General features: G+C 39.6%; 1 protein-coding gene across 5 annotated transcripts; it reads right to left on the bottom strand.

Annotated features, from left to right (window-relative positions):
* Positions 1-1,749: 1,749 nt before the first annotated feature.
* BRCA1 (BRCA1 DNA repair associated) lies at positions 1,750-25,676 on the bottom strand. Of its 5 annotated transcripts, none has more exons than XM_084496483.1 (23): positions 25,372-25,676; positions 24,755-24,853; positions 23,736-23,789; positions 23,373-23,453; positions 22,792-22,880; positions 21,847-21,992; positions 21,005-21,113; positions 20,403-20,448; positions 19,762-19,904; positions 15,916-19,257; positions 15,106-15,191; positions 13,363-13,531; positions 11,466-11,598; positions 11,144-11,301; positions 10,386-10,708; positions 8,756-8,843; positions 7,828-7,905; positions 7,305-7,345; positions 6,484-6,567; positions 6,008-6,062; positions 4,506-4,579; positions 3,952-4,012; positions 1,750-3,013 (listed from the first exon to the last, which is right to left on the bottom strand). In XM_084496483.1, exons 2-23 carry the CDS (start codon positions 24,832-24,834, stop codon positions 2,910-2,912), a joined length of 5,544 nt encoding a protein of 1,847 aa, XP_084352609.1. In that variant the 5' UTR covers positions 24,835-24,853; positions 25,372-25,676; the 3' UTR covers positions 1,750-2,909. The 5 variants fall into 5 exon arrangements, with proteins under 5 accessions (XP_084352609.1, XP_084352605.1, XP_084352608.1 ...); XM_084496479.1 differs by having other exon boundaries at positions 13,363-13,534; positions 25,372-25,675; XM_084496482.1 differs by having other exon boundaries at positions 13,363-13,534; positions 21,005-21,110; positions 25,372-25,675.
* Positions 25,677-25,751: the final 75 nt, after the last annotated feature.

The following is a 25,751-nucleotide window of genomic DNA, read 5'->3' as shown; positions in this document are numbered from 1 at the left end:
CAGCTGTGATCCCTACTCCACGCAGCTGGGTGAAGTTAACAAGAGAAACTCTGCATGGCATGGCAGAGCACCAGGCAGAAAGCATTGCTCAGGATCGGGTGCTAAGGATTCCCACCACCACCTGAAGGGAGAAAAGGAGAAAAAGAAAAGCCACGAGAGTGCTAGTAGAGTGGTTGTGAGATAAAGCCAGCCCATTCCTGTCCCAGGGCAAGCTCTCGTTAGCACTTTGCTCTCCTGAAGCAGCAGAAGCTTCTTCTTTGCATTAGGAATTGGAATTTAACAGCCAATGGGAAAGGGGAATAAGTCAGTTTTTGCAGCCCCCTGCACAGCGTTGAGAACTGCCTGCAGTAAAGCTTCCCTCTGATGCTTTCCTGGGCTCCTCCTGATCCATAGAAAGCACGATGCCAGAAAGTACTGGCCAGCTGGAGCAGCCCAAAGCTCAGTGCCCAAAAAGATACCTCTTCTGCAGGAGGAACAACAGCAGAGCTGTTCCTTGGAAGACCCTAATGCAGCAGCAGCAAGCTCCTGTTAAGTTACAAGAGGTGAGCAATTTCAATTACACACACAGCACTTAGGGGAAGGCAAAGCCTCAGGCAAATCTACAGACTGCACCAGCGCTGATTTCAGTCTTCCCTCCCTCTAGTGAATAGCACTGAAGGCTCCTGCAGCCCCTTTCAGGAGGTATCCAGTCCTTTAATGACTGACACAGGTTTGACTCCGTTACTAAGCAGCCTCAGGTCATGTCTGTATCAGGCACGGCAGAGCCAAGCCCTGGCTGTAAAATGCACTCACCCGAGGTTTCCTACCCGGAGAAAAGTGATAAAGCAGGGCTGCTCTTCCCCACGAGCAAACAGGGAGGGAACGCAGCTTGGTCCTGATGTACGGAAGGTGGTAGCTGTGGAACTGAGTGCCAGGGCTTTAGCTCTGAAGCTGGAAATGAGACCAGAGCAGTCAAGGTGGATGCAGTGACAGAGGCCACATCAGCTGCCCGCAGCTCTCTTCTCTGGATACAGGTGCTTCCCTCACCTGGCTGCCCACTTCAGACTTTCTTTGATTCGAATCTTAAATTGAGATGCAGATTACTACAGAAATTCACAGATGCTATTTTTAATAAAGTGTAGATCTAGAGATCTAGTCACCTGCAACGAAGAAGGCCACCCTCACAGGCATCATTCCCACTGAGAATTATCTATCCGGGGCTAGTACCTTAACTGCTAGGAAGGACAAGCCTCGTGTCGAGACCTGAGGGACCATTTCATAACAGCAGGAGCAAGCCGGTCCTACTTGGCCTTTTCCTCTCATCGAAGAGGCAGCATTTAGTCCCCCAGAGCTATAATCTTTGGAGAGGTAGATTAAAAAAAGCCAATGTGGGCTCTAGAGATAAGAAGAGTGTCAGTCTGAAGGTGAGGCGGTGTTGAACAGCCTTGGCAGTTACGAAATACTGTCACATATAGAAGAAAACCGTAATGTATGGCAGCTGAGCAAACGCTTCCAGCACTCACCCTACCAATAGCAGTGCCTAGTCGGACTATATTTGCCTCCACTTGATAACGCAGTTGCTTCTCGTGTAGATAGAAATTACAATTGTGTCTCCAGCTCTGAAATTCTCATTTACATTTATGACCTCCTCCAGTACGTCTCCACACACACCCCCACTGCAGGAGGCTAGACTCCAGACATGTTTTCATGTATGCCTCGATGCAGAGGCTAAATGACTGATTCACATAAAAATGGAACAATTACATGAAATACTTGCCAGAATCAGTTTATTTACTTTAAGCATTACAGTATTTATAAATATATTTTATACGTTTCCAAGACAATCTAGCAGCATCCAAACAATTCTCTGAACATTGCTACAATTTATTACTTTTGTTTTTTTTTTTTTTTTAAACAACAACTTTATGAAAACAGGTTCACTTTCTGCTCTGAAAGTACAAAATTATTTATGAAGTTGCATTGCTTGGCAACAGAAAGAAGCAATATATTTTCTTCCATAAAAAGCAACGTGTTTTCTTTGCAGTCTCATTCTGCAGGCAGGGACTATTTGAAGCAGATTCTTACAGGGCTTATTGTAGGTCACTGGGATACTAAAGTGCATCTATTTATTATTTCTTTAGGTGCCACATACACTTCTCAGAAATAAAAACGAAAACAGAGGCTTGCTGTTTTAAGGAGTGGTTTACATTGGGAATCAAGTGCTGGCTTTTCAGGGAATGTGCTCGTACTAACCAGGAAAACCACCTACAGGTTGTGTAGGACACTTGTATAGTCACACAGTTGGATGTGTTGTATCCAGGGGTCCTAACAACAGGACTGCTGCTCGTATAGTTTTTGAAACAGATGTAGTCCACAGCTTAAGAGTAACCATGCTGATACACAAGTAATCACAAAATAGTATTTCTTTGTATTGATATACATACATCCTTATTCAGGCTATGTATTTATGCAAAATACAAATATGGAAGTTACTCAGGAGTGCAAGTACATTTTAATTCAAGCCCTGAGCCCAGTATTACTGTTGTAAACAAGTATTCCTTGAAAAAGACCTTAAGCATACAGGCAGGGACTGGCTGGGATGGTAAATAATGCATCACCATTTCTCTAAGGAAGCCATGTTCTAAATTCTAGTTAGGTTTTAACCTCAATTTGTTTTACATGGGTTTTAAGGGACTATTTTAAAATTAGAAATGTTGAACTTTACAGAACAGCAGGCAACTCCATCTTTACACAGATTTGATTAATAAAAATAGTTATTTTACCCTGAAAAAAAAAAAAAACCAACAAAAACACACTATTTGCACAAATTCTCTGCATAAGATACTTACAAATCCATAGCCCTTAAAACAATTACTAAAGTATCAGCACTGAGGAGAATTAAAGCAACGGGAAGAGAAGTGCAGACCCCTTTAGGACACAAGGTAAGTGTCAAGCTCCTGGCACTCGTAGCAAGCAACGCTGTCTAGCACCCACTCTCGAGTCACCACGGCAACATTGTTCTTTTGCTGGATTGCTGCAAGACAAAGACACACTTGATAAAACTATTATCAGTGAGGCAAAGCAGGTTAACAGCAAGCTTTCCTGATACCCTTCTGGTTAAACTACTTGTTTTATCTTTGACATCTTAAAGGCTTTGATAAAAAGCAAGTTTCCAATAATAGCTGTGTGCCACTATCCCTTTTAAAAAGGCAGGTAATGTTGCTGCTCCATAAAGAACAGCTGCTTGGCAAATGGTCCAGCAGGAAGTTTGGAACACCACAGAACAAACACTAAAATCAGCATGCAGTCCCTGTTATCTTTTAACTTAGGACCTCAGTGACATGTTGTATTTGCAACATCATCTTCCTGGTCCACTGTTTTGCTGAACTCCACCATAGCCTAACTTGCTTCAATTCATCCCAGTATCTCATTTAAAAGCAAGTCAAGTCTGGACCACTTGTGCTTTCCAGGTCACACTGTTTCTCTGGAAGCTTTTGACAGCACAAAAAAAAAAAAAAACAAAGTCTGTATCGATCTCTCTCCATATTTTATAAGTTAACACATGGTAGCTGGATATTCTTTCCAGACCAACAGAATCTTGTCCCATCTGAGGCTTTCTGCTAGATTTTTATTAGTCAGAGATGCTTCTTCCCCTTTAGCAAACTTTCCACACTACAAAAGGTTTCTGTAAAGCTGATGATATGCAGGACGACTGAGCCAACAGCAAACACACACCACCAGTATCATGTTTACAAGTTATACTAGCAGACCACCTTTTGAAACTCCATTTCTGATTCTTGAAATAATAGTCTGTCCTTTCAGACTTCAAGACATACCTCCCCCTTCAAAAGTAGTAGTAGTTTATTCCCACTCCTCTACAAATCTCTCTGATATTTAACTATTAAAACCACTCATATAATAGAGACACTCAACGTGTACCATAAGGCAATCCACGACTGTAAGCAGTTTTACCTTTATAGCTTGTACCTTCCATCCAAGCATCTGGCTGCACAACCACAACAGCAGTGGAATTCTAGGATTCCAAGATAAGAAAATAAAAATGTTATCGGTCTGTCATTAAACGACTCTCACACATATCTGCAGAGGGTGATAACTGGGCTGACTCAGCTTCAAAGAGGATTTCACAGGGGATGTTAAGTGGTGGTGGAAGAAGAAACACATTGGTTGCTAATTTTTTTCTGTTATTTCTCTCCAGGAATGCTGTGACTAAGTTAATGCACTAAAGGCTTTTTGCACTGTAAGGTGAGGCTCAGTGCTGATTTCAATAAAGATTATCTAGCTGGCTGGCATAGAGTACTTGGATCAGTTTTCAGCTCAGTGTAAGCTTGACTCCAAGTCCAGAGTATGGCAGCCATGCAGTTTTGTATTGTTACTGCACAGTTCTCTCTAACTCCCATATGCATCAGCCTTTGAGGAGTCCAAAAAGACTGGGTAATCTTTCAACACGCACATTATGTAACGCAGTGGATGGTCTATAGCTAAGTGCAACATTCATTAACACTTACCATTTTGTGGGTGAACAGATGAAGTTGCTTCACTACAGAGGCACCACAAAGCTCCACCATCCATTCAAGATGCCCTGAAGAAGTCAGATAAAAAGAAAAATCAGATATTCAGATAAACAGATAAAACAGATGTTTAGATGTAGAGCTCAGTGATATGGTTTAGTGGAGGATGTGTTAGTGTTAGGTCAGAGGTTGGACTCTGATCTTGGAGGTCTCTCCCAACCTAAATGATTCTGTGATTCTGCAAGTCTATTACTACTGTGCTTTATATCACTCTGAAACTGACACCAGTCCCTGTATTTTGTTCCAAAGCAAACTGTCACTGTAAAAAGGATGTTGGCTTTAGTACACTTTCTAGCCTGCTGAAGACACCATCTCCTTTGAACTTCTTCAGCAAGGGTAACAATATCATGAAAAGGATCAAGTACAGCAGCCAAAGGATGGAATTCCAAGTCCCAGGCGCTTTTGCCAAGTGCTTCCCTCACATTAATCAGAGCAACAACAAAAATCCAAAACAACACGTGCCAAAAAGTTAAAGAGAAAACCACCAACAATTTATTTCCTTTTACCATAAGGATGTAAGGCACGAAATTCAAATTGAAATCAGAAGTTAGAACTGTGATTATCTCTCATTAAGAGAAGTAGCTAAAGTATTTAATTTCCAGCAATTTGTTGAACTCATAGTGAAGAAAGTAAATAAGTCTCGCAAGTATAAGAGCCATAATTGATCATCACTGCAGCAGGTGAAAGCACTGCATCCTCTGTAGTAATTATTGTAAATGTCAAGAGGTGCAAGGATAATTCACCCAAAGTTATATTGGACAAATTGAAAGTACCTGCTGTAAAAAAAAGGACCAAACCACAAAAATACAAAGGGTATAAATATTTTAAATAGAAAAATTCTAGTTTAAATTTAAGACATCTGCTATACTTCATTCAGTTTTAAACAAAAAGCTATCTTCCCCAGCTTTTCTTTCACATATAAACTGCTAGTTTTGTTGTGTTTCACTTTTAACATCTGCTAATAGAGAGAGAAGATTACGCTGATGATCTGTCAACCACTAGATAAACAAATACCTTAGAAACTGTTTATTAGGACAGCAAAAAAAGCACTCCAAACATAACTTTCAGTAGCATTTAAAACGATTACCTGACAGCATGATATTAATGCTTTTCCTTCATTTCTAGAGAAGCAGGGATAAGTTAGATAAAACATCTGTTTTTAAATACACTAGAACTGCCAGAGCATTTTCCTGAGGACATCCAAATAGAAGAGAACACTTTCTGTTAGGAGATAGAATTGGATTAAATCCTCCACCTACACCATACCTCACGTAAATATTTTGAAAGTTTCAAAGTAAAAGATGTACAAAAGCAACCAAAAAGAGCTCAAACGTGAAATTGTGGTGAATACATACAACCCCTCTTCAGATATACACATGTGTGTGCGCATACTTATTTTTAATGCTGGGAATTTGTTCAGTTCCACCAAAATGACATACCTGTAGTCATATCAGTGAAAGGACCATAGCAGCAGATCTCAAAGTCTTTAAATATCTGAAAAACAAGGAACATGTTAACAGAATGCACATACGGCACCCTTACAGGGCAACATTTAGCACACTGGTTTCACTGCAATTCTAGGACCGGTTATTAAGCTAATGCTGTTTCACAAAACATAACTGAAACTTTTGTTTTGCAGGTTACAAATTAAAAAAAAAAAACAACCACCAACCTTGTACTGCCCTGTACCAATGTTATAAAGCAATGACATCCACTCTAATCACTGAGAGTCATTTAAGCATTTTTATACGTGAAAAGTGAGCTCTGTCAGCAGCACTGAAAATATGCTCAATTTGCACAATTCCGTATGTACAGAGCAGCAGAGAAATCAGAAGTAACAAATAGTCAGCTACTTTCACCACGTATCTGAAATGGTCAAGGCAGGAATGGGTTTTTCTCCCTGATATGCTTGTACCTTTTCAGTCAGAGACTGCCTTGCTCTCTTAGGACCTTGGTGGTTTCTCCCATTGATTACATCTCCTCTAACTTCAAAGGTCTCCTGGAAAATAAACAAGAAGCCTGAAGTTAGAGATTAAGAACACTTTCCTGGTCAGAGTTCCAGATCAGGACAGAAAGATATCAGATTTCAGAACTGGAAACTTCATTTTCTGCACACATTTAATTCTAAAGATTTTTTCAAGAATAAGAGAGCAGAAATGAAATCCCTGCAGCATCCTACAATTTTTGTTTTATTTCAAGGCATTCATTTTGCAGATAGATTTACAACAAATATAGTACCACATATAATAAACACTTAATTCTCTACTACTCTCACTGATACAACACTCCCCAGAAATGTGTAGTTGAGAAAAAAAATCCTAATACCATCCAGAAATACAAAAAAAAAAATAACTGAAATTAAGGTCATATTAAAAACTATTTCTTCTAGGAAAGGTAATGGAACAATACATTTTTAGTAGTTGTCTATTGCAAAGTTGAACAACAAAAACAAGGCATCAGTATTGATGTGTTCCAACACTATTACCTTATGCAGACTACAGATCTCTTCCTCTATGCTGTAATCCATCAACAGGAACACTTAAAGGGATCCATTCAATAACAATGAATACCTGTCATCTAATTGTGGCTTTTGGTAAAATTAGGAACCGATTTTTCACAGCTGGATTTGCACGTATTTCATGCTTAGACAATATCTGAGACTACTAGTAGGTTCATCAGCGTAACAGCATTGTTTACACATTTGATATTTTAGTCTAAAACATAAAAAAAACCTACCTCATCCAGTATCATTCCTTCTTTAAAAGACTGAACTACCCCTAAATAAAAAGATAGAACAGGACAAGTCATTTTATACAGTAAAGTTGTTCTTCCACTGCCAATAGTTTGACTTCACCACCATATTAAAATGAAGGTATTTGTACTAAGGGAAATTAAATACTCTGTGTTGCTTGAACGTACTTACTGAATTTTGTCAGTTTTTTTAAATACTAATTTTGCATTAACTGATACCATGCAGCTCAAAGATTTAAAGTATGATGGGAAAGGCACGTGACAGGGAAGGGAGCAATCCAATGCCGTTATTTAAAAGCAGAAAAAGTATTCAGAAGCTAAAGCAGCTCAATGTTACTTTATTTTTTAAAAAACTATTTAGAAGAAACTGCAAAACACCAGATGCTGACATATTCAAGACAGGAAAAGATATATATACGTATATATTTTTATCTGGAACAAGAGAAAAGTACATTTGTGGTAGAAGTGCAGAGACAACTTTCCTCAAAAAAAAAAAAGTTATACTTACACTGATAACTAACTACCCATTTTCTTCCTGCAATACCCAGAAAGTACTTCAGTGTCCGTTCACACACCAGCTCCTTATCTGCAGAATAAACAATGATAGAGATCTTTTAGTTTTGTTATTAATGAAAAATAGCTCAGATAATTTGTACTGAAAACCAAAAGATTTTGCTAAGCGAGGCTGCAAAATATCAAGACCAGAGAGGTTCAGAAATTTCCGTGTCCTAAAATTTCCCTCCCAAACCCGCTCAACTGAAGGAAACGAGCAGAAATTAGTCACATGTAGAACTTCTGGATGCTTTTTTTAGTTATTAAAGATAACAGGCAAGGAATGCGTATCATTATAGTAATGTTAGCATAAACTTTTAGATGACTAGCTATCTAAGCTCCTCTTCTGCTCCACAAGGACAGGCACAACTTTCAGAATACAGATCACGCTCTTTGAATGAAGGCAGAACCATCTCTGTCTCCAAAACTACATGGCCATCCTGCTAGTGATATACTGCAGGAAGAAAAAAAGCGAGTCCATAGATTTGGGCTAGCAGGATTTTCTGGCTCCCTTTCTATGTAGGTTTTCAAAAGCAATGAAGGCTCATGCCATGGATTCTATCCAAACATGAGCCATCCAGAAGTGCTTCTATGACAGTATATAGCATGCCCACACAACCAGATTTGTCTGAAAATATTTTGCTTTTTAGCATTTTTTAATTAAAACACACAGGGAAACAAAGCACTCCCACACTGATTCTGTGAAATCAAATTAGAGAGATTTGTATTCCCAAACTTAAATACCAAAAATTATGAATACCTTTTCCTCTAAATTATTTAAATTTATTGCTGAACCATCTGCTTGTTGGTTAGTTGTTAGTCTAGAGTCAACTATTTCACTTGTTGTGTAAATATGGGGTTTGTTCACATGCCTCCCAACAAACCTGTTTTCATTATGACATGTGTTGTTCCATCAGTAATGTGATTAGAAAAAGTGCTTTGAGTTTTTCTGGCAAACTTCTGGACCACCATCTGAAAAACAGTTAAAAAAAAAAAGAGTTAATAGCTAGCAAAACATTATAAAAACAAGTTTATAGTAGCAAAGCATACAGTAGTTATTTTAAATTAGTGGTTTTATTTGTGTTGGCACACAGAGTGTATGCTTCCATTAAAGACACAATAAAAGTCACTAATTTTGGCACCATCCAACAGGCTAAAGAGTTCCCAGTCAGTTTATGAACCAAAAAAATGTTTCCTCCTGGAAATGCATTGTAGAAACAGTTTCGAGCTAGTTACTGATGGTCACAAAAGAGGGATTTATTAAGGATCAGTAACTAGCACTAATGTTTTAGAAGACTATAATTAAAAAATTCCTTTCTTATGCTACTTTATTCAGAAGGCCACAAGATTCAAAAAATGCTAAGCAACAAAGACTAATGATATACAATACCTCTGCCAGGATTATTAGCAATTCAGAATTGATTAATTATAGAAATCCTCACTATGGAGCAGAATTTGGATAATGAAGTAACAGCTGAGAACAACCCAATGCGAGTTTCGGAGTTTATTATGTATGATAAACTTGTCAGCAGCTTTCATAACAAAACTTAACAAGTTTAAACACATTCTAACAAACAAAAAAAGCATTCAAATTACTTCCTCCCTAGTTAAAGCTGTCATGCATGCCATTAGTGCAACGGAAACCTAGCAAAAGCAGCTTTTTTAAAATTAGAATGTTTCCAAACAGCCAACCACTAAAGCATCGAACAAAAAAAAAAAAAAAAAAAAAAAAAAAAAAAAATCTGTATAGCAGAATTTTTAGTAGTTATTAATAGTGATTTTAGCTCTCACTACAAGACTGGTGAGAAATGTGAAAGATGTAGCAAGGCATTTCTCCCCAATGTTCTCCGCAACAGTGACTTTCAGACTACCAAATGCTGTAAGCAAATTCTGAGAAAAGGGCAGATTTCCAGTCCCTTGTGATTACATTCTTAAACCAGGTAAACACTGGAAAAAAAAAAAAAAAACAAAACGAGTGCCTTTTTTTTTTTTTTTTTTTTTTTTTTTTTTTTTTTTACCAATAAGAGAACTAATTCCAGAAGCTGACCAAATCATTTGCCATAAACATAAGCAGCAGTGCTCTGCACCACTGGCTATGAATTGAACAATAAACATAAAGGCACTGGAACAACATGGGAGTTAAGAAGCTGACATATACGTTTTTTATGATCTCTGCATGTATCTCGCTTTAGAAAATTTTAGAAGAGCAGGCACTGCAGCATTTGTTTGCCAAGGCTTTCTAAAAATAAAGTCCTCTCACTCTGGAATAATGTGATTTTCCCCTAGACAGTAGGAAGTCATTTTAAAAGTTCAGACTTCAGTAAGCTTTCTAGTGCTGTTCACAGGCCACATTCCTCATATTTTTAGGAGTGAAGTCTGACTTGAGCTACTATAGTATGATCTGTAGATTACGCTAAGATTACCTTCCAATGCAGTTACATCTGGGTTGAAAACTACAGTGATCAAGTGGCATGATTTAAAAACAGATCTCTAAACATTCTGAAATATACTTACATGTTCACTTTGATTCAGACCTGATGCCACAATTGACATTTTTTTCCTGTTAGTCACAACTGGATTTGTAGCATTTTCTTTCCCAGATGCATTGTGCAGGACAGATGTAGGAAAACATACGCTTCTCTTCGATTTACATCCTTGGGAACGGCTTTTGTTATCGTTTTGAGCTACTGCAGAAGTATTTGTTGCCTCTGCAGTTTGAAGGTGAGGAGGCTTTACAAAGGAGGAAGAGGCATGTGGACTCCTGGTCACATTTCCACAGAGATCATTTAAGACAGATGCCTTGTTTAATTTAGTCCCAGGCTTCTCGTCTGCATTTTCTAAAGGAAAAGGAATTAATTCTTATTAATTCTTGAAATAATTTCATGCTTCTTTTAGTCACAGTGGAAAGCTGTTGCATCAATTTTTAAGTTTATGTGCTGCAATCATTTCGTGTGCTTCTTTGTTTACAATTTCACCTTTGCCTGTCATTACTTTTTCCTGACAGATAGCTGAGACACCAGAATACCTGCAAAATTTTTAGCAATATGTCCTGCAAGAAGCACTGACAGACAGCCATACATTTAGACAGTTGGACTGCCAAACAAGACCAGCCAAACATGAAGTTACATCTTTTAAAACTGATCAGGAATACAAGAGTTAAAATCCTCGATTTACTTGTCAGCAAATAGCAGCTTTTGAGTGTGTGTGAAAAACACATGAACATCTGGAAAAAAGCAGAAATAAAACTATGTTGTATCCCTCTTCAATGTTACCTTCTTCACTCTGACTATATTCTTGCACTGCTTCCTGCACAGGCTTTGTCTCTTGAGGAGCTTTGTTCTCCACAACACTATCATGCCGAAGGTCTTCCTCCAGATCTGGTCTCTTTGACCAAGAGGATTTCAGAGAAGGATACGGCAGTTCAGGAGACCTTGAGAGGAAGAATTGTGATACTGAGAGTGAAAAAAAATGACAAGCGTGCAGCAACAGCTACACTACTACAATTGCTCAAAAGCTGAGAGGCATTTACTTCAAGATTCTTTTCATCTTTTTAGAATACAAGGCTATAAATAAAAAAAAAAAAAAAAAGTTTACCTTTCAATTTCTAATTCTTTTACTTCACTGTTAGAAGAATCACTTGGTATAACATGGACCTCATCAGCTGAAAATCCCTTTGAAGTGCTGCATTTGTGATTTTCAAAACTTCCTTCTGAGGTTGATTCTGCTCCTTTAAAAAAAAACAAAAACGAGCAACTCTTAAGCAAAATAACTGTTCTTAATTGTTTATTCAGATGAGAAGTCAAGCATTCTCCAAAAGCTCCATTTACATACATTTCAGAGTGGTCAGTGTCCCCAAACAGATATCTACACGAAATGCTATGCCCTGAGAAGCACAGCTAATAACTACATTTGATTTCAGATACTGCCATCTACAAAGCTGAAATACCAGCTGACCGATTAGGTGGAAAAAGGTGGAAAATAGGCCAAAGTTACACAACTTAGTGCAGTTTATTTACAAATCCCCTCAACACTCTACTGCATCTGCGTTCACAAGCAGCAGAAAGGCATTTATTTGGCAGCTGGAAGATGCCTGCAGTTTTTAACAAGCCATCAATAACGCTAATCAGTTTAAGCTTTTCCGAGACAGAAATCCATATTCTAGAATAAAAACGTAAACATGCACCAAATTAATTCAATTAATTTTCCAGCCTGAAGGAAACTAATCGTTAATTTGCTGCCTTAATCCTCAAACGTTCTATTTATAGGTATCTGCAATAGTTGGACTTACTGGCTTTAGAAATGTCACATCTCAAAACCTGTTTTATGAAATGACAGAGGATTCTCAAACCGCAGTAAACGTTGCCATGCAAATTAAGAAGTCTCATTAAATAAGCACGGGTTAGAGACTAATCAGTCCCTTAATATTTTAACGATATATTTAACATTAATGGCTTAAGATATCCAAAAAGGTAAGATTGCTGTACTGTAAAAACCACGCACAGTAAAGGCTTAATAAGACACTAAATGGCTTTGAATTCCAGAATGCTAAATTATCCTAATTGCCTTCAGAAAACAAAGGGAACTTGCTGAAATAAGGCCACAGAACTAGAAATGTATACATACGTATTTAGCAGCAAGTGGTATAATAAAACACTGGTGCAATTTATCTAAGAGTTCAACAAGAATTACATCTTTGGAAGTCTTTAAATCAGCATTGGGTGCCTTTCTAGCACTGTGAGAAGTTCAACAATGAACATCTGGACTTACTCTAGGCTTTGGTGAAAGACAGCTCTATGTTCTGTTGCAGACAGCTTGTCAAAACACTAATCTCAATATCTCCCTCTCCCTAACAAAGAAAAACTTGATATAAAGCCCTCTCACACAGACAGCAGCAGGTGATTATTAAAGAATTCTTCAGCATTTATTTACTGGCAAGGACATTTGTGTTCACGTACTGTTGAAGGGATTTACGATCTACACACCACTATGGGTATTCCCCCCCAACCCTGGCCCCAAACAGCAACCTGACCCTCATTTCTATTACTTTCAACTGCCAATACCTACCTAAACTCCTTTCTGTCTCATTCTTTCATATGTTAGAGGGAAGTTTCTACCACAGCAATAGAGGCCAAGTCCTTTGGGTATTCAGCCACCCTCTCAGCCCCTTACTCATCCCAGTGAAAAGAAAACAAGAAGAAAACAGGAGAAATGACAAAACAGGAACAGGGATTAGTCCTGCCAAGCCACAAGGCCTATTTATACTACTGCGCCATCCAACACAGATCTGGAACAGGAGTGTTGTTAGACTGCATAGTACCTAAGTTATAAATAAAACCAAGTTTGTCTCACCGAACAGCTGAATTTAAGCAAATTTTAAATTGATACATGAGCAGAATTTAACACTGTAATTTGTGGTAGAGGAGAAAAAGAGCTAATAATAGCCACACAAACGTTCGCAGGATAGCTAGGAAAGGTTTTGTTTGCTATTTACCTCTTTGCCTTGTTTGTTCCACTGCAAGTATTCTTTCACTCCTGGGACCCAGCAGCTCCCTATACGCAGGTAAGGGCTCGGAGTCCTGACTTCCATGCTCCTGTAGCACTGCTTCAAGTGCAGCCATTTCTTGTTGTAGTTTCTTCAGGTTGTTCTGCATTGCATTCTTCTGCTGCAAGCAGTGCACGGTTGCACCAACATTAGCAAACTTAAGTTTTAAACAATACTATCAATTTAACAAATACTTGAAAATTAGCAAAGCAATTATGAATTACTTTTTATTATGTGTGGAAGAGGCAACTATGATGATTTTACTCTAACAAACGCGTGCTATGTCAAAGGAAAGAAAAAGAAATCATAGTTTTTTCACTGTTCCAATTATTTCAGATTTAAAGGCTCACCACAGTTTAATTAGCCAGGGAAAAAAATAACCTTTTGCAGAAATTTCTTTTAAAATTATTTTGCTCCAGTTGCATTAGCTTATATTAGCCACTTAATTTAAAAATTAATAATGAACATCAGGTATTGAGCCTCTGCACCTTCCTCCTTTGTGAAAGCCACAAAGGCTGCTTACAAAAGGAATAAAATATTTCATCCTACTCTTTCCTACTTCGTCTCTGACTACTACGGTACCCACTACTGAACACGTCATGTGCCTCCTCATAACATGAGCTTCAAAGGATTCTTTTAAAAACCTAAAAGCTTCACCATACAGGATAAAGTGGTTTCCACAGTCCTGAATGCTGCCATTTGTAGCTCTAGCACTGACACCATGTGGAGATTCCCTGTTACTGATTCAATGAAAAACAAACAAAAACAACCCCCCTCCCACCACACAACAAACAAAACAAAAGCAACAAATAAAAATGTACACCCACCAAACAAAACCCACTGAAAATCCCCAAACAAAAGCTCCCATACTTCAATTATTCCATTCAAGCCAGACAAATCCCTTCTGCCCTGTGATGTAGCTTCGTTAATAATATCCTGCAAGTTGACCATGTCGTGTACTGATGCAGTATTTGGAACAACCACCCATAAAGCCCAAAACTGCAGCTCCACCTTCTTTGAAATACATTAAAACCCACAGTAATCTTAATGCTCAGGAGGGAGATTTGGCATGAGACTTACCCTGAAGTTATCAAAGACAAAAACAAACAAAACCCTAATACATAATTTCAGGCTATTAAACAGTAATAAAAAAATTATAATGGAGAAAAGATGCTGTGCTAGATAGATCTTTCACTGAACACAGCTCTTACTCTTACTTACATTTATAATATTCTAATACAGATTTTTTATTTTTAATCTTTACCCTTTAAAGGGAAGGCTCCATGCCTCTAAATATAAGGACTGGATTTTTCGTAGCACTTATCACCATTCATTAGAAATTCCACAGCAATGAAGCCTTTAAATATAGGAAGCTGAGGCTTCCAGCATTAGTCAAGAACGGAGATTTATTAACTAGCAACTTCCACAATTAAGCACTGTAATCAGCACCACATAACAAGCTACAGCCATTAAAATGTACCATTACCATGGAAGACAAAGTCAGACACATCACGACATAGAAGCCATTTCAAAGTTTTTGATTAATTAGGCCCTTGAATGTAACCTATTATGCTGAAAGCAGTTTCCCATTGCACTAACTTCACAGATTTGCTATATCCTAGAATGCATACTAGGCAGTGATGCTAGAAACATACATAAACTATGTTTAGAACTGTGTGTAAACTCACTCACCTGTGTAGAAAGGATTTCACCCTGAGAGAATGGCCCACATGAATCCTCTACGTGACTTGTTTCACTGTCATATCCAGATGCTTCACCTTGGAGGAGATGGAAGACAATCCAAATTAGTTATAGACAAAAAAAAAAACAACAAAAAAAAAAACACAATAACAAACCAAGCTATCCACAATTTTTATCACATAGTCCCTTTAGCCAAATTTTAACTATAGTGATAAAATGACAATGTTTGGAAAGACTTAACTTAAAAGCCCAGGTCTACTTCAAGTGAACCTTTCAAAGAACATCATGCCACATGTACGGCACAGTAAACAGAACACAAGGGAAGTGTTTCAACAGTGATGAAAGAGTCCTAAATATTTAGGAAAGCCATAAAAAGGTCAAAATAAATACTAAAGAATTCTATGGCCAATTTCAACAAACATTTCAGCTGCAGAAACAGCTTAGGAAGGCTCTATGAAGCTTTATTGATGGATCCAAGTATAACATTATAATAACAAATCTAGTATCTCACTCAAAAATTAATTTCCATCAGACAGACTCAGGCTGGCAACTGGTGCCCAGTCAAGTCAATCCATTTTTGCTCTGAACAAAGAACACTAGGAAGCTTAATTTCTTAATTTCCAGGGAAAAAAAAAAAAAAAAAACACCCTAAGTTTGTTGTTTGCTTGCTTTGAGCTGATACATTCCTTTCCAAGAGCAAGCACCACGTGAACACAGAACAAAGTTCCTGTGCAACCTTCAAGAACTTACAGGCAGTGACATTACAAACACAGCCAAGGAAATAAAAATCTGGGTTTGTACCTAGGTTTGGGTCTTCTTGGCATTCATCTTTGGAGTTTGTTTTTCTTCTCTTCAGCCCTCCAGCGCAACTTTGAAGGGTTTCTTTGCTCTCACTTACATTGCTCTGTTGTTTGGACGCATGAACTTGTAATAAAGGTTTCTTTGGCTCCTGTGCTCCTTCAGCTGACTCTTCAGACACATTGGACTGGGAAGAAAATAAATTCACAGAGCATTCTGACTCCTGGCTTGGTGAAGCACAGCCATTGCTTAGGGCAGCCTCAGGCGTTTTCTGCACGTTGTCCTCACGACTTCTACCCCGAGGCAACGCGTTGGGATTTCCTGAAGACCCCAACGCAGACGTCGCCTGTTTATTGGTTTGCAAAGGCGTGCTTGCCGACTTGCCAAATATTAATGCCTGAAAACACGGCAGGTCTTCATCCTCACTAGATTCTTCAGATGAAGACTGCAGTTTCTGTGCCCTTCTTCGAGCCCTCTGAATCCCTGTAGATTGTGGCTGGGAACTGACACCTCCGTGGTCTTGTTCTTTCACCAAGTCACTTTTTACAAACACGGCAGACCTGTCTTTCCTAGGAGCTTCACAGAAGCTGACGTTCTCTTCGCTATCATCATCGGAGCACATTAAGCCATCAGGGGTTTCAGACGTATCTGTACAGTCACCGTAGTCTTTAAAAGGTTCTTCCAGAGTCTCTGCAACTAAACACTCCGGCACCCCTGTGCTGGCAGTTTGGGTTGCTGGCTCTTCATCCCCTATTAATCGTCTTCTTTTGCTCCTTCTTTTCTCAGTGTCTTTGCAGTTGAATTCTGCAGACATTTGCTGACAAGCTGTAGGACAAGCCATTGAGCTGGGCTGAAAACACAGCACTGGTCCTTCGCTGTCAACAAATTCGGCCTTTTCTGCTTGATCACTTTCTGAACTGAAGCACGTTTCACTGACTGTGTTAAGATCTGTCCTCTGGAAAACGTGCTCTTCTGTATTGCTCTGAACACTTTGACTTCTACTGCTTTTGCCTGGATTCTGTCTCAAAGTGCTTTCTGCCCCTGCGTCAGTTGACGCTGTCTCTTCACTTCCCCGTTCTCCCTTTTGTGGTCTGTTTTTGCCTTCACTGCTAGCAGCACCCATTCTTACCGGTGTCATCAAATTCCCTTGGTTAGCAACCTGTGAAACATCCTGACAGTCCCCAGAGCACGCACATTCAGCATTGCTGACAGTGCACGACACGGGACTAGCACAAGCAGATTCACAGTTCTTCATCTTCTCTTTCTCACAAACATTACTCAAGTTCTCGGCAGTTTTCTCTTCCTGCAAGTTTTCTGTATTGAAGTATTTACTATGCCTTTTTTCTACCTGATCAGCACATGACATTTTTAGCTTCTCAGATGCATCATCATCTATTTCACATGCTTTCCTGGGAGCAGGATAAAGGCTGAAGGACAGACGCTTTGAATTCCTAAATATATTGCGCAGATACTGCGTGTCTAGCTCACTGTCTTCAGATTCCTTGGCCAGTTCTGACACATTTTTAGCCATCGGTGACTTTTCAGTTCTGAGGCCCTCTGGAACATTTTGTGTACTGTGCTCTTCGTCCTGGGGTAAAGTAGGACACGATTCAGCCCTCTTCCCTTCTGGCAGGTGGGAAGCAGTTCGCACAACAGTCTTTGAAGGAGACTGGTGGAGAAAAGGGTTACCCAGCACCTCACCTTCTTCTGAACCTGCTCTGGGTGAAGAGGAATTCAAATCTGAATGCTGGTGTGAAGGCGCAGGATTGAATAGACGTTTTGCAGTTTCTGCAGTCTCAGATGAATTTTTTGGACTCATCTGTATTGCATTTGCTTCTAGATCAGCACTCTCCAGATTGGTGAGTGGCTTGCAACTCGATATATCCTGCTGCTCACACAGGTCTTTGCATTCAGAATCACGAACTAACACAGTCTTTTCAACCCCAGAGACAGACCCTTCCTGGTCACCGTCATATTTGCTCGCTTCTTTAATTACTACCCTTTTTGCTGTCTCTTTCGTCATTTCTTCAGAAAGTAACTGGAGCCTCCTGCTGCGCCTGACTTGCCGTTGCTCAGAATCAGCATTCCTTGGTTCTTCACTGCTTGGGTAGCTCTCAATCAGCGTCTCAGCTGGATCAGGGGAAGCAGAGTTTTTATCCACTACTAACTGTAAAGCACACATAGTTCTAGTTGAACGTCTGCATCTTTTTGCTGCAGAACTTGGATTTTTAGTGGTCTTCTGATCAGAGTTACTCAGTTCTAGCTCTCCAGAGTGCTCACACATCACCTTTTCAGTAGCATTTTTCGACATGGATGCTCCTTCCTCAAATTCTGCTAGCGTACTACCCTTTCTTTTCTCAGGTGGGGGATTCTCCTTACCAGCAGAACTTTCTTCACATTTTTTCTTTTCAGCATCTCCAAGGCACGAGTTAACACTTTGAGGGCATCCACCTGCCTCTACAACATCTTTTTTCTTGATGAAGTCCTCAGGCTGTAGGTGACGGACAGACTTCCTTTTTCGTTTTAGGCTATCTTTTCTGGAATTATTCAAGCACTCCTGAACAGCAGGCACATCTTCCTTTTTTGTAGTAGGTAAAATCTCTCTAATGATAATAGGGGGATTTGACTTCCTCTCTCTCTCATATGTTTTACCAAATATTTTGTCTTTGATGCTGTCTGTTTTTTCTTTGGACCACCTCTTGTTTCCTTCAGACACTGTAGTTTCCATGAAACCCACCACAGGGCTGGTCTTCTCTGAAATACATGAATCTTTATCTGATAAAGCATCTCCTTCACCTGAAACATCACTTGCCTCAGCAGGATCATCATGGGATGAATTGGAAGATAGAATCTCATTGCTTTTTGAAAACCATTCATTGACTTTCTGAATGCTTCGTTTCAATCTCTTCCTAGAGACCTGATGCAGCGTAGGACAGTGTGGCGTCTCTGGCTGAAGGAGCTTCTCCAGAGGAGATTCTTTTTCAGAATCATTCTCAGATTCACACATTTCCACATCTTCCACACTTTGCACAACAGCATCTATTTCCTTGCTTTTACCCGGTCTGTTCTCTGAACTATCTTCTAAATCAAACTCTTGGCTTTTATTACTGCACTGAGTTTGCTCTGCACCCGTTTCTTCTGCATTCTTAGAAAGAGACGTGTCCCCATCCTTTAAGGGACTGGCATTATCTGTTCTGTCACACCTCTCTGTGAGCAGGTCTGGGGAAAGAATGTTTAAAGGAGAACTCTGGCATTCCATCTCGTTCACTTGGTCAGGATTTGCATGTTCAGTGATGCTCTGCGTGCTTTTCTTGCTCAAGGCTTCCTTTGAGAAATCACTTTCACCTGAAGATTTATAAGCATTATGAATTATTAAGCCCTATTTTAAATGCACAGGAACAATGACAAGCTTAATGGCTTCTATTTGGTTTTAAAAGAACAGTTCTTGTTTCCCTCCAAAACAGGATGCTATAATGTACAAGCCTCTCTCCAGAGGAAGGTGAAAATATCAGATTACACGATGCGTGTTCATTCAACTACTTACGCGAATTACCAGACAAAGCTTTTGTGTTCTGAGGGACAATATAATGGCTTAAATAGACCAAAGGATCTTTCCACTTTGATCAAGTTTATTTTCCCTTCCGTTTCTGTGCACAGAATGTGTTCAGTAAGTGCCTAGTCTACAGGCAGTCTTCTACTACACTGTCACTAGCTGTAGGCATCAACAAAACTACAGAACACAAGACTACAAGAATATATATTTAATAGTGTGAAATCAAAGTGTTAACTCGTGGTCTTTCTTCCAAGCTTTCCTCTCAACCATTTTTATCACTAAATTAATGAACATACCTATGACATTTGGTAGAATTATTTCTTTAGCTCTCAGCTCGGTAGCTCGTGTATTGCAAGAATATTCATTCCCCTTCTCAGGGCTCTTAGGTTCTTCTAGTTTTTCTTCAGATGAAATCTGAACCACTTCTTTGTTTCCTAACCTGTTGGGAAGGTTTGTGAAAGGAAAAAAAAATAAATCTATTTTCATTACAGAGCTAACCACGATTTGACACAATAGGAGACTTAATTTAATTTTCCCCTTATTGCTGTTGGAAATAGCTTTTACAGAAATTAGGCTGCTGAGTAAAGACAACCATGCATGACTGACACTGGCCACAACTACATCCCTTCAGGATTTCAGATACTTTAACAGCCTCCCCCCTAGTCCTGAACTTGATTTTATTTTCTAAGGCATACTACAAGCTTTTATTCTGAAGCATTATGTAAAAGACAAAATATTTAGAAAACAGCTTGGCAGCATACCATATGACAACCTAACAGGAATCAGCTAGCCATTCTACCCTGATGTCTCAAAGCTGAAAACCACTTGAGAGCTTGAGGACTCCTGTCAGTCCTATGTTAAGTAACTAAAGCAGAGTAAGGGGCATACTGAACTGTTATCTTCAGAAAATACAAATTCCTTAATAACCCTTACTTACCCAGTATTGCCTGCCTGTTTGCAAAGCTCTTCAGATGAATCAGTGCCTAAAAACAAATCAGCTGTTATTCTGCGTGAAAGGATTCAGAGAAAGGCGACTTGTCAGTGTTTATTATCACAGAGGCTTGTGCACTTAATTCTTTCCAGAGGCAGATGCTTTCAACTTTCATCATATCAGATCAAGTTCAATTGACATAATTATCACAATTTCAGTGCACAAGTATCTACGTAGCTCCAGGATACAGGTCTGCTTCCTGTTCCAGGGGATGAGGTTTTTAAAAATAGTGACTGGTAACAGAGTAAGAGTTCATTTCTAATTTCCAAACAGGAAACAGTTGCCTGCACTGAGAACTGGAAGTCAGAGCATTACATTTGAATTTATAGCTCAGATCCTTTGCTTAATATTGGTAGAAGCAATAATTACAAAACGGCAGTTATTTAGTTACAAATAACTTTTTAGATTTGTTAATCTGTCTTACATTTTACTCTCTTCAGTCGCTGAGAATAAACCAGTGCTTTAAAGACACTGAACTTTTCCACCTTTCATTACTTTGCAAGCATCATACATGAGCTTAGCCAATATGGATCTACAACAGCTCTTACCAAGCTCTATAAATACTCCTTTTTCTAAGTCATGTTTCTGGTTTCGGTTTCTTAGGGAACACCTTTTCACACTGATGTCTGCACGCTGTGTATCCATGCTAGCTCCCTGCTGATGGGAGAATAGAAAGTAATAGTTATTAATAACAGTAGGTTATTTAAAAACAAACAAATGAAACAAAATAACCACAAAGTAATTACTTAAACTACACAGGGGGGCGGATATGAAAGAACCAAGGGAAAGTATTTAAATTGGCAGCCTCTATGTGAACTGCCAATATATTTAACTTATTACCATTATTTGTAATTTATCATCCATTCTGGTATCAGGAATGGAACGTATTAATAAAAGCAACTGCCATGCATTTAACAGCTTAAATCAGTAAGAGTTTTATCATACTTAATATTGTAATCAGTACAAGTAGCTAAGAACAATTAATATTGCACTGTGAACAGACTCATACACTTAGCAGTCACCTTAAGTCCAGTTAATTCATGATCTTACCCATAAAAAAGTAAAAAGCCTCTACAAATAGTTATTTGACAGCCTCACTAAACAAGCTGTGAAGAAAAAGCTTTCAACCCTACTATCAGTAACAGAATATATTAAGGCAGTATTATCTTTTCATGATTTTTCTTTTTTAAGTAAATTTATGCAAGCAGCTTTTTTTAACAAGACAGAAATATTCAAATATTCTTGTCTGAAATAATACTCAAACAGGAATCTGAAAGCACAGTGAAATCTCATATTCCATTCACCTATGTACATGTGCATACACATACTCCAAATAAAATGCTAACCAATCCAAAAATACATCTCGCCAAAAAAAAATAAATAATATTACCAAGGTGCAGTTTTCTTGTTCATTTTCTTTAGCACTTCTTTTCCTGTTTCTGAAGCCCTTACTCTGGATGACAGAACTTTCATTACATGGAAGCTTTGCAGCAGTGGCTTCTGTGGACGATTTAGGAAGGTGATGGCTGTTTAAAACTAGAAAGTGTCAACAGAAATAAATTAAAAAAATATTTTCTTACATTGAGCATGACAGCAGGTATCTATTCATAAAATAGCCTAGTACTGACCCTATTACCTGAAATAAGTACTGAAACATTAAGTTAAATCTTGATCTTGGTAACTGATTTTCCCCAAAATTTTACTTTTATGGATAATCTAGCATGAAAGGGGTCCAGCAGTACTGATTTTAGAATGACTGAACAACTTGAAAGTCTAGTTTTTAATAGCACAATGTACTCCTTACTAAGGAAAAAATAGATTTATCCATCTCAACAGAACAACCAACACATATTATTCAAAATAGAAAAACTTCTGATTTGCCAATAGCTTTTACAAGGCACTGAGTGCTAGAAGGAATCAATTTGGATTCCAAAAGCACAAAGCTGAATGGAACAAGTTAACATATACTGTTAGGGCACTTACTAATTCATGCCTCAAGATTTTCAAAGAAGTTAGAGATGCAAGATTGGGTTTAATAACAAATCAAGAACAAGTCTTTGCCACAAAGTTATAAGTTAAAGATTATTTGATACCCATTCAGCCATAGTTCAGGAGCTGAAAGTTAGAGGACAGCTTGCAATCATGGAACATGCAGTAAAAACCCTTGAGAAAGTTTAAGATATTATTGTAGAAAAATTAGGGGAACTTTCAAGGGAACTTGAGCTTCTATATCCAAGAAAACACTTTCAAAAATTCTTCCCATATTGAGTACTTCACAGTAAATGAAACACCCAGTAAATAACTATGACAAAAGTATCAAATTCCTAACACTTACATTTTACTCCAGTGTCAAGCTCAAATGCGTGGATGGCTTCCAACAGTCCTTCAATCAGCTGCTTAAATCTGGAATTTTCTGTCAGACTTCTGAAATAAGACCACCACATGACATGTTTTTAAAACAAACGTATGGGCAAGCTATCAATGGTTCTCTTAGAATAGACTGAATAAAAAAGGAGGAGTAAAGCTGCAAAGTGGAACGTGAGACAATAGAAAACTGTGGCTAAGGAGTATCAACACAATTCCCCAAAACAGCCTACTGTTGTAATTAAAACACTATCACAAAGGGAAAATGTCATAATACTTTTCCTCATGTTTAGCACAGGGAAACTAGCTGTCATGGCTGAACAATAATACAGCCTATAATTGATAGCACAAACATTTGCTAAGAACAGTGTCTGTGACCTGTGATCACAGGTCACACCGTACTGAGGCAAAGCATTACTCCTTTGAAAGCTGACAGTTCCCTCAATCAATTTTTCTTTCACTTTTCTGCTAAGACATTTATGAACCAATGATTCATCTCCTCCCCAGAGCTCAACTCTCTCATCCCCAAGCCCACTTGCAAAGATGCGTTACCTCTTAGTAACTTCAGTCTTGCACAGAGGACACTGTACCACACCTTTCTTCTTTTTGCTGAGGAGTTTATACATACAAAACCTAGAAAAAGAATAATCACAACACAGTATTTAGTAGAAATCCTTCATTTTCAAGCAGAATACCTAGATTCTCATTCTCATGTTACAATGAATTAATCAATCCAATGTAGTACATTTGTGTAACTGCATTAATTGCTTTTTCAGAATGTAAGTTTTGCCCTTAAAATAGCCACATATTAAGTTACTAAAACACAGTAAACATCTTTAGTAGTAGAGAAGCATAATGCTGCTGTGAATACGAACAGATTGACTAAGCATTGCAATTAGAAGTTTGCAAACCTACCTGCAGAATATGTGATCACATTTTGTTGAAACTGGCTCTTTCACTACATCCAAGCTGCAGGAAAAAAATAGAAAAGGAAAACATAACTCCCGTGTTCTTGTTTGAAAATAGCAGCAACAAAATGAGCTTCAAAAATGCAGTCAGTTTCCAAAACTTAAACTTGGTGTTAGAACACTAGCAGCTTCTCTTCCAGTTCTGACCTGCCATGGCAAGGGCAAAGGCCTTTGTAAAGAAGAGGTGCAAGAGCCCGTGTAATAGAAAACAAGAAAATATACCTTCATGTCTTATAACCAGCAGATACAGGAAAGAGTTTCTATTCTTGCTCTTGTGACATTAAGCCCATGAATAACCAAGCCACCCATCCAGCAGTCACACCTCAGCAAGAAGCATGTTGTCTTTTCATAAGGAATTAGGATTCATGATTTTTTTCCTGCTGTGTAGCTCTACAGACATTCTGTATTTTCTACTCTGTGCTTTTGCAGTAGGCAATATCATCGACATGGAAATTATTTTGGTTCTCCAAAGGCAGTAATGTACAACGTCAAACACACATAAGAAAGACTTAGAGATTTAAAAACATTTGCCACAATAGACAAAAAAAATCTGCAACACCAGCAGCAAGAACCTTTAAGAACTGATCGGACATTGTAAATATCCGGATGTTAGACAGAACTTATGTTATTTTAGCATTTGTTTACATTGCAGAAGTACAAACCACACTTAACTTCCGGTGGCAAAGATCCACACTGCTTTACAAACAATGCTCTAATCGGGTAAGTTATATTTTTACTTCAGTTGGATAGAGCACCGAGTCACGGAGGGGCAACACGAAAACAAGGCTTGCCAAAATATCTGAGCAAAATGCACTTCCTGTCTTGTATTTGCTCTTAGAAAACACCAATGTTAACTGACTTTAAAACATTACTCTTCATATTTTCTTTTGACCCCACCACTCTCAAATCCCTTCACCAGAAGAGGAAAATAAAGACCAAGCCCCAGCGCTGATTCCCCGGCCGTACCAAATGGGGCACTCCAAGTTCTTCTGCATAGCCGAGAGCACATTCTGCACCTCTCCAGCGGCAACCACGGCCAGGTCCATGCTCCGCAGCCCCAAATACCTGCAAATAATAAAAAAAAAAACACCAATAACCCGCTGCGTTCCGGCGCTGCTCCGCTCTGTGGGGATGTTTTTTCCCTTCCACCTTCCCCAGAGACGCCACAAAACAGTGAAATACCCCGAGTCAGGAGAGGCCCCCGAGGATCACCGAGCCCAACCCCCGGCACCACACGGGGCTGCCCCAAAAACTCAGCCTGGAAAAATCCCAGCTCGGGGCCCGAACCTCAGCCCCTGCTTCAGGGCGAAGCTCCCCGAGCCTCCCGCACCCAGGGAGCGCCCGACAGCGCCACGGGACGGCTCTGGGCCCCGCCGCACGGCCTGAAGGGGGCACTGGGGGGAGCCCCACGGCCGTTCCCAGCGCTGAGGCTCGGGGGGAGGCCGCTTGGAGGCTGCCCGGAGGAGGCTGCCCGGAGGCCGCAGCGCTCCCCTCCCGCTCCTCACCCGCCCGCCGCCGCCCTGTCACATTTCGCGCCCTTCCCGCCAGCCAGAAAAACAACGCGCCCCAACAGCCAATCGGACCCGCCGGCTGAGTCACGTGGCACGAGAAACGCTCTCTTATTCGCTGCTTTCTTGAGGAGGGGCCCTGCCTCTGTTGCCACGGCGGGGATCGAGGCGTCTGATTGGCTGCGGTGTTACCTCGTGACCTTCAGAGCCTCAGAGTGTTCAGCACCCCTGCGGCGCGCTGCATTGTGGGAGCACCGGAAGTGCGCGGCCGCTGGCTCGCCGCCCGTCCTCCCGCTTCCGGCTTCCCCGGGCTGTGTTATTGTTGTGTTTCCACTGCGCGCGGCCCCGCCTCCCGACCAATCAGCGCGGCGGAGAGGCTGAGCGACAGGGCGGGCGACCAATAGTATCGCGCGGAGGGCGGGGGGGAGCTGGCTGGGGCCTGTCCGCCATGTTAG

This window comes from Aythya ferina (genome assembly GCF_964211825.1).
Source record: "Aythya ferina genome assembly, chromosome: 23".
NCBI classification, from domain to species: domain Eukaryota; kingdom Metazoa; phylum Chordata; class Aves; order Anseriformes; family Anatidae; genus Aythya; species Aythya ferina.
Note: the sequence above shows the minus strand (reverse complement) of the source record. Positions and strands in the feature narration are given on the sequence as shown.